Raw genomic sequence first — 13,243 nt, 5'->3', positions numbered from 1 at the left:
AATTCAAACAAAGACGCGACCTACTAACTGATAGGGTGGACTAGTGGCTATAGCAATTAATTAAAATGCAAATAATACTTGAAAACATTGTGTTTACTTGTATGAGAAAATATACGAACTAAAGTATAAATGAAACCGCACATTTAAAAATAAAATAAAGATATTCCAAATTTAAACGCAGTGCATCATCGACAATTGTATGTGGACAGCACCACGACCTTCCGACACTAACTAGTGTTTAAATGATAGAAATACATATGACAATTATAGCACTCTTCTTTGCGCCATAGGTACTATACTTATACACATGACTTGCGTGAATTAAGTAAAGTATTTATCTTAACGTCTTATCACAATAGATTAACGTCTATATAAAAACATTGCAGCCTATCTGCATTATAATCATGAGTTTCAAAGACAAAGTAGTGCTTATAACGGGCGCCAGCTCCGGTATTGGAGCCGCGACGGCTATTGAATTCGCTAAAAATGGAGCTAACGTGGCCATCGTCGGCAGGAACGTGGAAAATCTGAACAACGTTGCCGAAAACTGTTCCAAATATTCCAAACCGTTGGTAATCAAGGTCGACGTTGGCGACGAAGAAGAATGTAAAAAAATGGTTGCATCTGTCATAGAAACATTTGGGAAACTCGATGTGTTGGTCAACAATGCTGGGATAACGCGAAATGCGACTATTTTGGAAGATAACTTCTTGGAAATGTACGATCAGATCATGAAAGTTAATGTCCGAGCGCATCTAAACGTGACCTCCCTCGCAGCGCCATATCTGGTCAAAACTAAAGGTAATATCATCAATATATCAAGTGTAGCCGCCTCTTTGGCACCGAGAATGAAAGGTATAACTCCATACTGTGTCTCAAAGGCGGCATTAAACCATTTTACACGCTGTGCGGCTGTGGAATTGGCGAGTGAAGGCGTACGAGTCAACACAGTGAGCCCTGGACCAGTTAAAACCGATCTTTTGGATAACGCTGGTATAACAGACATGAAGATAGAGAATTATGCCGACTCTATGCCACTGAAGCGTGTATCGCAGTCTGTGGAAATCGCTGATATGATACTTTTTTTGGCAAGTGACAAGGCTGTTGGCGTGACAGGAGCGGAATTTTTTGTTGACAATGGTTATATGATCAAGAACTAAATTGTCGTAATTATTAAAATATATATTTTTATACAAACATATTGTATCAGTTTAACACAAACAATTTATTCTATAATGTTTTTGTTACCATAAACATTGCTTCTATTAGTTATATATTTGTAGAAAACAAAAAATTATAACGTATATCTATACTATGATATTATAAAGAGGAAAGATTTGATTTTTTGTTTGTTTGAAATGAATAGGCTCCGAAACTACTGGACCGATTTCTTTCTTTATTTTTTTAATTTTATTTTTTTCTCGAAAAATTCTTTCACCGTTGGCAAGCTACACTATTCCCGAGTGACATAGGCTATATTTCATTTTCAAAAAATTAGGGATGCTTACTAAAACTTGAATAATCTAACCCAAGGTGTAAAAAAATAAACAAAAATCTTCCTTCAATCGTGTGCGCTGCGAAATCTATTAAAGATAGAACAAAATGATGTATTACAATTTTTCAGGACACATCACTATCTATAAAAAAAATCCCGACAGCATGTCTCTATCTTTTATAGAAAGAACTGAAACTGAAAAGGCATACACTCTGCATCTATCAAATTGCACCTAAAATCTATCATAGGAGATTAGGTTAATTTCAATTTTGATTATTTTAAAACTTTAATTTGTGTTTATAATCTCGATTTTGTATTTTTCATAAATAAAACCATGAAAAATTAGGAATAAATCGATTATTTATTAATCGATTAAAAAAAAATCTTTTTTAATTAACCTAATCTCGTTTTGATTGAAATTTGATAGATCCTGAGTATGCCTTTAATCGATTTTTCATACTAAAAAAACAATCGATTAATAAAAAATCTATTTTTTTTATGCATAATGTCTCATCCCTAATTGGAGGTGGCCTTCGCCAACAAAAGGCACACAGGCAAGGTTGACGAGGGAATGTAAATATTCAACTATATTTTTGAAGTTATACTTCTTTAGGCGCGTTATGAAAAATTGATGAGAGTGAAATTTTACGATGCGGGCGCACCGTGACATAAAATTAACAGAATGAAGTTGCCCACGGAAGATGCTACGGCATTGGACATAATTTAAAAACAACATTCGAATAATAATAGAATTTATGTTACACTTAATGTAAGAGAATACTAATAAATATTTATTTATTTAACTTTTCAAATGTTAACTGAACTTTATTGACTATAATGACTCCTTTTCCAGTTTTTGATTATTTAATTGTATTTAATTATTTGCATGCAATCAAAAACTATTTTTAATAATGCCAAAGAAGTATAACTTCTTACGCGCGTACATATACATTCTAGATTAAGTATCATTGTATCTTTTCTGAATAAAGGCTTATACCTATTATTATTATTATTTTATTATCGCTGTAATCATTTTGATATCAATTAGGCACAATTTGATAGGTCGCTACGCGGCACACATTCATTTAAATATTCACACGACACGTCAGAACATCTAAAAAGTAAACAATCGTAACCTATTAATCTTTAAAAACGTTTAAACGGTTTAAAACACGTTGTATACTTGTGATAAAATTTCTAAAATCTATTTAAGGGGCTGTCCATTAATCACGTGATGTTTTTTTATCATTTTTAACCCCTCCCTCCCCCATGGAGATACGTGGTGAGGTTTGAGCCTACCCCCCCCCCAGCCCCCACCAAAAATCACGTGTATTTTTTAGTACCTACAAAGAATCTTAAATTTTTTATATTATTTTTAATACCAGTATAAAGTATAATCTAATCCTATTCTAGAAAATAGCAGCAGTGTTGGCCTAGTGGCTTTAGCGTGCAACTCTCATCCCTGAGGTCGTAGGTTCGATCCCCGGCTGTGCACCAATGGACTTTCTTTCTATGTGCGCATTTAACATTCGCTCGAACGGTGAAGGAAAACATTGTGAGGAAACCAGCTTACCTTAGACCCAAAAAGTCGACGGCGTGCGTCAGGCACAGGAGACTGATCACCTGCTTACCTATTACATTAACAAATGATCATGAAACAGATACAGAAATTAGAGGCCTGCCAGACCTAAAAAGGTGTTATTTATTATAGAAAATTAATGACCATTATAAAAATGTCTAGACAGAAAGGTTGTAGGTTGTTTTTGACTGACATAAAAAAAATATTAAAGGAATGGTGTAATCATGCGAAAAACATATATAGTATTAGTACATGAACATATTTAATGTACATTGGCGCTGACTTTTGAAGACTTTCTTCAATGCTAACTGGATAAGGGAGCGTTCAAGTATTACGTAACGCAATTTTTGGAGATTATTGACCCCCCCTCCCCCATGTAACTCGCCGTAACGTTTTTCAGTACCAAGGTACAGTACTGTACCCAAGTATAGTAAAACGTTTCGTGACCACCTAGTGACTCTTCAGTTAAGGAAGGCCTTTATGGTGAAAAATATTGGAAAATTTAGATTTATTAGTACTTGGGTTTTTGTTCCGGAAAAGCGAATAGTGTATGGGGTAGCAAAAAAGGTAAGTAAGAAATCGTATTTAGGCGAAACGAATATTGCCGGGAAGGAATATTCTAAATGTCTGAAGCCGGGACAAGACTCAAAAATAATATTGTATACACTTGTTGCGTTTGTAAATAATAGCAACAATAAAGAGAAGTTGTTCTATTAGACCAGTGCCGATAATTTTTGAAACCTAAAAAAATTACAGTAGGATGACACCCATTTGAAAAGCTGGGGAATATGATCAAAATGAAAGGAAAAATAAATTACGGTCGATCTGAGGTCGGGAAGGGGTAGGGGGGGAGTTTTAAGGGTAAAAAACGGTTTATCTCGATTTCCGGCAAAACTACAAGTCCTATCGAAGAAAGTTAAATGGCAAAGTTGGAGGTAATAAAAAGATCTAAAACTTATGGATTCACACATTTTACACATAACCTCAAAATTTATGTGAAAATTTCAAAAAACCAAGTTTTTGGTTTTTTATTTTTATATTTAACAAAAATTTTTTTTTTTTAACGGAATTTGGTGAAAACTTACCTTTCTATGTCCCAAATACACTGTTATTTATTTGATTAAAAATATTTATTTGTTCACCTTATTTTGAATTAATATCGAAAAAACACCCTAATTTTCAATCGAAAATTCTGACGTCAAAATTTCAGCTTTTTTCAAAAAATTGGTGTGCTTTCAGTTCGTTGAAATCTCTACTTTCCTATGGTAAAAAAATATATATATATTACCCTAGTAAATCTTCTCAGAAAACGCAAAAAATCGTATACAGTAACGCCCAGACCTGTCATCCCCTTCCTTACTTCTCTATGAAATACGAAAATTTTAGCCCATCTAAAGGCTAAATTTTTTTTTTAAGTCACTCAGGTATATATAAATTATCTTAAAATAGTAATAAATAGGCATCTGATTATAATTTAAAGAAGATTCATAGAGAAGTAGGGAAGGGGATGACAGGTCTGGGCGTTACTGCATACGATTTTTTGCGTTTTCTGAGAAGATTTACTATGGTAATATATATATATATTTTTACCATAGGAAAGTAGAGATTTCAACGAACTGAAAGCACACCAACTTTTTGAAAAAAGCTGAAATTTTGACGTCAGAATTTTCGATTGAAAATTAGGGTGTTTTTTCGATATTAATTCAAAATAAGGTGAACAAATAAATATTTTTAATCAAATAAATAACAGTGTATTTGGGACATAGAAAGGTAAGTTTTCACCAAATTCCGTTAAAAAAAAATAATTTTTGTTAAAGATAAAAATAAAAAACCAAAAACTTGGTTTTTTGAAATTTTCACATAAATTTTGAGGTTATGTGTAAAATGTGTGTACACAAAAGTTTTAGATCTTTTTATTACCTCCAACTTTGCCATTTAACTTTCTTCGATAGGACTTGTAGTTTTGCCGGAAATCGAGATAAACCGTTTTTTACCCTTAAAACTCCCCCCCTACCCCTTCCCGACCTCAGATCGACCGTAATTTATTTTTCCTTTCATTTTGATCATATTCCCCTGCTTTTCTAATGGGTTTCATCCTACTGTAATTTTTTTCACTTTTTATTTATTTTAAAGGCTATCTGCACTGGTCTATATTGCGGTTGGAATTGTTAGGCCATGTAACGTCATCTATACTAATATTATAAAGAGGAAATGTTTGATTTTTTGGTTTTTTGAAATGAATAGGCTCCGAAACTACTGGACCGATTTCAAAAACTATTTCACCGTTGGCAAGCTACACTATTCCCGAGTGACATAGGCTATGTTTCATTTTCAAAATATTTGGGATGCTTACTAAAACTTGAATAATCTAACCCAAGGTGTAAAAAAATAAACTAAAAACTTCCTTCAATCGTGTGCGCTGCGAAAACTATTAATGATAGAACAAAATCATGTATAACAATTTTTCAGGACACATCACTATCTATAAAAAATGTCGCGACAGCATGTCTCTATATTTTATAGTTACGTCACAAAAAGCGTCCTTTTATTAATTTTTTTTTATTAAACACCACCGCTAGAAAAGACTCTTTATTCGTACCTAGGTATTGATCCTTATAAAAATAATTACCAACGTTTCACATAAGCTACAATTTAATGGCATAACCACCAAAAAAGCATGGTGGATTGGCGTTGTCCTGCCGTTTCTCTTGAATAGTTTAGTACTATGTAACATAACAAAAATCTTAGCCACAACAACGCTTGGCCGAGTCTACTAGTTACATAATATACTCATTATTGCACCATAAAAAGTAATAGACGTTGGATTGATTTTATTTTTTTTCAGTTTCCTTAAGTTATAATAATTTTATAGTCATTAAATAGTCGGATCTGACAAATAGTAAACTTTACAGGGCAGCCATTTCAAAATAATATAGTCATGTTTTGTCATAACTATTTTAATTCATATTCTGCCCTGCGATTCTGTAACTCACTTCACGAACTCACACAGCGGTTTTCGCATCGGCGGTCGCTCTCAAATCAGTCGTGAAGCAGTCATTTTATGATTTGGCATTCTGAAAAGGTGGGAGCTTGTACTTTATTGTTTATATATCATTATAATAAGAATGTATACTACTAACTTAATAAACTTAACGTTACTGGACCTCCCTGATGTTTTGCGGAGCAGCCTTGCGATTCTATAACTCACTTTTCGAACTCACACAGCGGTTTTCGCAGCGGCGGTCGCTCTCAAATCAGTCGTAAACAATAAACTACAACCTCCCTCCTTAACAGAATCGCAAGTCTGGTTACTCTGATATTATTCGTTTCTTTAGAACATTTTGCTCAATTGGATTGAAGTCAGGACTTCGATCTCAGCGACGGATCCCAAGTTCTGGCAAGAACGCTCCGTAACGCTATTTTTATTATCAATCGCCTGCACCCTTTGGCGACGTTCAGCATATCTGGGATGTTCTAAAGAGACGTAACCTATTCCGTAAACCATCAGGGAGCTAGACATAGTCATTGCAGAAGAGTATGCAAGGAGACTATCGTAATCTAAACCACGATGTTCGCCAGAAAACGAAAAACAAATATTATCAAAAAAACAGATGCGATTCTGCCGCAGTTAATACCTTTTTGGTCGTAGAGCCAGAGGAGTATGAGAGAGCGCATTTAATTTATATGATTGCAGATTTATTTTTTACAATGATCACTTGAAACAAAATATAAAAGATTCATGGTTTGATAATAAAACTGGACAAATGTTATTATAATATTTATTCCTCGACACTTTGGTGTATATGTTTATGTAATAAGTATATTGTTGTAAGAGTGGGAACGTATATTCTCTCTCTCTCTATACGTTATTAAAAACTGTACAGTTAGTAAAAAGTGCAAAGCAAAATGTCATTAGAAATTTACAACGCTTAAGAGAAACAGTGCTGATACAACCCTTGGTCTTATCCTCAGACTTCTGTTTGTTTCGTGATGATATCTTAATAGGCAAGTAGGTGACATTGCCTGACACTCTTCGATGTTTAGGTGTAAGGCATGTCGGTTTCCTCACGATGTTTTCCTTCCTACGAGCGAGTATTAAATGCGCAAAATGAGAGTCGTATGCTGGCCAACACTGAGCCAAAATTATGCTTGTATAATGATGTCGCAAAGGAATCCGACAACGAAATCCATGCGTGCAAAATCAAAAGCTAGTAAATTCAAACAAAGACGCGACCTACTAACTGATAGGGTGGACTAGTGGCTATAGCAATTAATTAAAATGCAAATAATACTTGAAAACATTGTGTTTACTTGTATGAGAAAATATACGAACTAAATTATAAATGAAACCGCACATTTAAAAATAAAATAAAGATATTCCAAATTTAAACGCAGTGCATCATCGACAATTGTATGTGGACAGCACCACGACCTTCCGACACTAACTAGTGTTTAAATGATAGAAATACATATGACAATTATAGCCCACTTCTTTACGCCATTGGTACTATACTTATAAACATGACTTGCGCGAATTAGGTAAAGTATTTATCTTAACGTCTTATCACAATAGATTAACGTCTATATAAAGACATTGCAGTCTATCTGCATTATAATCATGAATTTCAAAGACAAAGTAGTGCTCATAACGGGCGCCAGCTCCGGTATTGGAGCCGCGACGTCTATTGAATGGAGCTAACGTGGCCATCGTCGGCAGGAACCTGGAAAAACTGAACAACGTTGCCGAAAACTGTTCCAAATATTCCAAACCGTTGGTAATCAAGGCCGACGTAGGCGACGAAGAAGAATGTAAAAAAATGGTTGCATCTGTCATAGAAACATTTGGGAAACTCGATGTGTTGGTCAACAATGCTGGGATAATGCGAAATGCGACTATTTTGGAAGGTAACTTCTTGGAAATGTACGATGAGACCATGAAAGTTAATGTCCGAGCGCATCTTAACGTGACCTCCCTCGCAGCACCATATTTGGTCAAAACTAAAGGTAATATCGTCAATATATCAAGTGTTTCTGGCTCTTTGGCACCGAAAATCAGTCGTGAAGCAGTCATTTTATGATTTGGCATTCTGAAAAGGTGGGAGCTTGTACTTTATTGTTTATCAGAATGCCAAATCATAAAATGACTGCTTCACGACTGATTTGAGAGCGACCGCCGATGCGAAAACCGCTGTGTGAGTTCGTGAAGTGAGTTACAGAATCGCAGGGCTGTTATTATAAAAATTGTATAATCGATAGCTTAATAATAACATAAATTACACAGTTTTCTAGAAAAATCACTTGCTTCTATCAAATCCGTCACTTTACCGACTGATTAATTTGAAATATAAAACACATGGATTTTTTTTAAAGTAGCCGTAATATTTAGTCAATGTAGTATCCAAATATGATAAATATGGATTTTGGATGTTTTTTTCAAATCCGACATTGTTCTACGATCATTATAATAAGAATGTATACTACTAACTTAATAAACTTAACGTTACTGGACCTCCCTGATGTTTTGCGGAGCAGCCTTGCGATTCTATAACTCACTTTTCGAACTCACACAGCGGTTTTCGCAGCGGCGGTCGCTCTCAAATCAGTCGTAAACAATAAACTACAACCTCCCTCCTTAACAGAATCGCAAGTCTGGTTACTCTGATATTATTCGTTTCTTTAGAACATTTTGCTCAATTGGATTGAAGTCAGGACTTCGATCTCAGCGACGGATCCCAAGTTCTGGCAAGAACGCTCCGTAACGCTATTTTTATTATCAATCGCTTGCACCCTTTGGCGACGTTCAGCATATCTGGGATGTTCTAAAGAGACGTAACCTATTCCGTAAACCATCAGGGAGCTAGACATAGTCATTGCAGAAGAGTATGCCAGGAGACCATCGTAATCTAAACCCAAAAACCACGATGTTCACCAGAAAACTAAAAAAAATATAAAAAAACAGATGCGATTCTGCCGCAGTTAATTGTTTTCCTCTAATCCAAGCCCATGCGATACCTTTTTGGTCGAAGAGCCAGAGGAGTATGAGAGAGCGCATTGAATTAATATGATTGCAGATTTATTTTTTACAATGATCACTTGAAACAAAATAAAAAGATTCATGGATTGATAATAAAACTGGACAAATGTTATTATAATATTTATTCCTCGACACTTTGGTGTATATGTTTATGTAATAAGTATATTATTGTAAGAGTGGGAACGTATATTCTCTCTCTCTCTATACGTTATTAAACACTGTACAATTAGTAAAAAGTGCAAAGCAAAATGTCATTAGAAATTTACAACGCTTAAGAGAAACAGTGCTGATACAACCCTTGGTCTTATCCTCAGACTTCTGTTTGTTTCGTGATGATATCTTAATAGGCAAGTAGGTGACATTGCCTGACACTCTTCGATTTTTAGGTGTAAGGCATATCGGTTTCCTCACGATGTTTTCCTTCCTACGAGCGAGTGTTAAATGCGCAAAATGAGAGTCGTATGCTGGCCAACACTGAGCCAAAATTATGCTTGTATAATGATGTCGCAAAGGAATCCGACAACGAAATCCATGCGTGCAAAATCAAAAGCTAGTAAATTCAAACAAAGACGCGACCTACTAACTGATAGGGTGTACTAGTGGCTATAGCAATTAATTAAAATGCAAATAATACTTGAAAACATTGTGTTTACTTGTATGAGAAAATATACGAACTAAATTATAAATGAAACCTCACATTTAAAAATAAAATAAAGATATTCCAAATTTAAACGCAGTGCATCATCGACAATTGTATGTGGACAGCACCACGACCTTCCGACACTAACTAGTGTTTAAATGATAGAAATACATATGACAATTATAGCCCTCTTCTTTGCGCCATAGGTACTATACTTATAAAAATGACTTGCGTGAATTAAGTAAAGTATTTATCTTAACGTCTTATCACGATAGATTAACGTCGATATAAAGACATTGCAGTCTATCTGCATTATAATCATGAGTTTCAAAGACAAAGTAGTGCTTATAACGGGCGCCAGCTCCGGTATTGGAGCCGCGACGGCTATTGAATTCGCTAAAAATGGAGCCAGCGTGGCCATCGTCGGCAGGAACGTGGAAAAACTGAACAACGTTGCCGAAAACTGTTCCAAATATTCCAAACCGTTGATAATCAAGGCCGACGTAGGCGACGAAGAAGAATGTAAAAAAATGGTTGCATCTGTCATAGAAACATTTGGGAAACTCGATGTGTTGGTCAACAATGCTGGGATAATGCGAAATGCGACTATTTTGGAAGGTAACTTCTTGGAAATGTACGATGAGACCATGAAAGTTAATGTCCGAGCGCATCTTAACGTGACCTCCCTCGCAGCACCATATTTGGTCAAAACTAAAGGTAATATCGTCAATATATCAAGTGTTTCTGGCTCTTTGGCACCGAAAATCAAAGGTGCAACGCCGTACTGTGTCTCTAAGGCTGCTTTAAGCCATTTTACACGCTGTGCAGCTGTGGAATTGGCGAGTGAAGGCGTACGAGTCAACACAGTGAGCCCTGGACCAGTTATAACCGACTTTATGGATAACGCTGGTTTGACAAATGTTAAGCTAGAGAATTATGCCGACTCTATGCCACTGAAGCGTGTATCGCAGTCTGTGGAAATCGCTGATATGATACTTTTTTTGGCAAGTGACAAGGCTGTTGGCGTGACAGGAGCGGAATTTTTTGTTGACAATGGTTATATGATCAAGAACTGAATTGTCGTAATTATTAAATATATATTTTTATACAAACATATTGTATCAGTTTAACACAAACAAAATTTATTCTGGAATGTTTTTGTTGCCATAGTTAAACATTGCTTCTATTAGCTATATTATTTGTAGAAAACAAAAATTTAAAACGTATATAACATTACAATTATACGAATTTATATTTACTAGCTGCCCCCACGAACTTCGTTTCTCCTTAATGTGATTTTACTCTGCCTACCTTTTCAGTACATACCAACATGGAACATTTTGCTATGCTACCCCAGAGACTGTTCGGTTTTTTGGAATGAAAACTTTTTAGGTTTTTTCACTTATAATACCACAAGAGCTTCAAAATTATCGGGAAATGCCCGATAATTTTGAAGCTCGTGTGGTATTCGGGGGATTATTTTTCCGACCCAAATGTCGGCCAATAGAATTGCACCATGAGACGAAATGTACAGTTAACAAATAAGAATTTCATAATGAATAAAACAACTACTTAATACTTTTCTTGAAGCAACGACCAGAGAAAATTTTCACAAAAAATTATCAGTATAATACCATGTAGGTTGTACCACGTGACGTCGAATGGTGCAATTATATTGGCCGATATTTGGGTCGGAAAAATAATCTGTGAATATTTCTCTATAAACCTTAGAGTTCAAGTCGTAAGATTTTAATTAAAAAATAAAAAGCAGGAGTTGGTGATATAAGACTAAAAATTTAGGGTTGTATGTATTTTTTGATTTGATTTTTGTAAGGCATGCCGGTTTCCTCATGATGTTTTCCTTCCTACGAGCGAGTGTTAAATGCGCAGATCGAAAATTCCAGGGGTGAACATCCGGACATCCCACAACTTCAGAGATGAGAGTCGTACGCTGGCCAATACTGCATCAGAATTATGCTTGTATAATGTCGCAAAGGAATCCGACAACGAAATCCATGCGTGCAAAACAAAGACGCGGCCTACTAAATAGTGTTTTAATGATAGAAATACATATGACAATAGCCCTCTTGTTCGCGTCAAAGGTCAGCACTTAGAAACATGATTTATTATCATGCGTAAATTAAGTATAGTGTTTATCTTATTATCTTATCACAATAAATCGTCTATAAATCACATTGCAGTCTATCTCCAATGTAATCATGAGTTTCAAAGACAAAGTAGTGCTTATAACGGGCGCCAGTTCCGGTATTGGAGCCGCGACGGCTATTGAATTCGCTAAAAATGGAGCCAGCGTGGCCATCGTCGGCAGGAACGTGGAAAAACTGAACAACGTTGCCGAAAACTGTTCCAAATATTCCAAACCGTTGATAATCAAGGCCGACGTAGGCGACGAAGAAGAATGTAAAAAAATGGTTGCATCTGTCATAGAAACATTTGGAAAACTCGATGTGTTGGTCAACAATGCTGGGATAATGCGAAATGCAACTATTTTGGAAAGTAACTTCTTGGAAATGTATGATGAGACCATGAAAGTTAATGTACGAGCGCATCTAAACGTTACCTCCCTCGCAGCACCATATTTGGTCAAAACTAAAGGTAATATCGTCAATATATCAAGTGTCGCTGGCTCTTTGACACCGACAATCAAAGGTGCGAGTCCGTATTGTGTCTCAAAGGCTGCTTTAAACCATTTTACACGCTGTGCGGCTGTGGAATTGGCGAGTGAAGGCGTACGAGTCAACACAGTGAGCCCTGGACCAGTTATAACCGACTTTATGGATAACGCTGGTTTGACAAATATTAAGCTAGAGAATTATGCCGACTCTATGCCACTGAAGCGTGTATCGCAGTCTGTGGAAATCGCTGATATGATACTTTTTTTGGCAAGTGACAAGGCCGTTGGCGTGACAGGATCGGAATTTTGTGTTGACAATGGTTATACGATCAAGAACTAAATTGTCATAATTATTGTACACGAAAATTGTTTGCAATAAAAATACATTTAATATAAACGTATTGTATCAGTTTAACACAACCAAAATTTATTCTAGAATATTTTTATTACCACAGTCAAACATTTCTATACGCTTCTATTAGCTATACATTTGTACAAAACAAAAATCAATAACGTATATAACATTACTATTTTACATTCAAAAATCATTTATTCATATAAGTAATAAATGAACGTTAAAAAATAAATATATATGAAATGCTTCTAATTTTACATTTACTGCCATTTCTCAAATCAAGGGCGTAGAACGGAAGAGAGTAACTGACAATAAACTCTCTGCCACACTTTTTAATCACCAAGTTTTTTGTTTTACACAATGTTTGTAAGGAGCTGCAACCATTACACCATGTTCCGCATGACATCTTTAATAAATTAGTCCTCTATCAGCAGGAGGCATGGTGAAATAGGATCACGCACTTACATTCTCGTGGGAACAACACGCAAATACATAGTCGAAATAA

At 35.4% G+C, this 13,243-nt stretch overlaps 1 protein-coding gene across 1 annotated transcript; it reads left to right on the top strand.

The window, feature by feature from the left end:
* Window positions 1-11,960: 11,960 nt before the first annotated feature.
* LOC125058641 (3-oxoacyl-[acyl-carrier-protein] reductase FabG-like) lies at window positions 11,961-12,780 on the top strand. The gene has a single exon (XM_047662762.1). It carries the CDS (start codon window positions 11,968-11,970, stop codon window positions 12,721-12,723), a length of 756 nt encoding a protein of 251 aa, XP_047518718.1. The 5' UTR covers window positions 11,961-11,967; the 3' UTR covers window positions 12,724-12,780.
* Window positions 12,781-13,243: the final 463 nt, after the last annotated feature.

This window comes from Pieris napi, chromosome 18 (genome assembly GCF_905475465.1).
Source record: "Pieris napi chromosome 18, ilPieNapi1.2, whole genome shotgun sequence".
NCBI classification, from domain to species: domain Eukaryota; kingdom Metazoa; phylum Arthropoda; class Insecta; order Lepidoptera; family Pieridae; genus Pieris; species Pieris napi.
The sequence above is the reverse complement of the archived record's forward strand: the minus strand, read 5'-3'. Positions and strand labels throughout refer to the sequence as shown.

What these genes read in the sequence shown, in the direction of transcription:
- LOC125058641 (XM_047662762.1), top strand. Translation starts at nt 11,968, where the DNA reads ATGAGTTTCAAAGACAAAGTAGTGCTTATAACGGGCGCCAGTTCCGGT.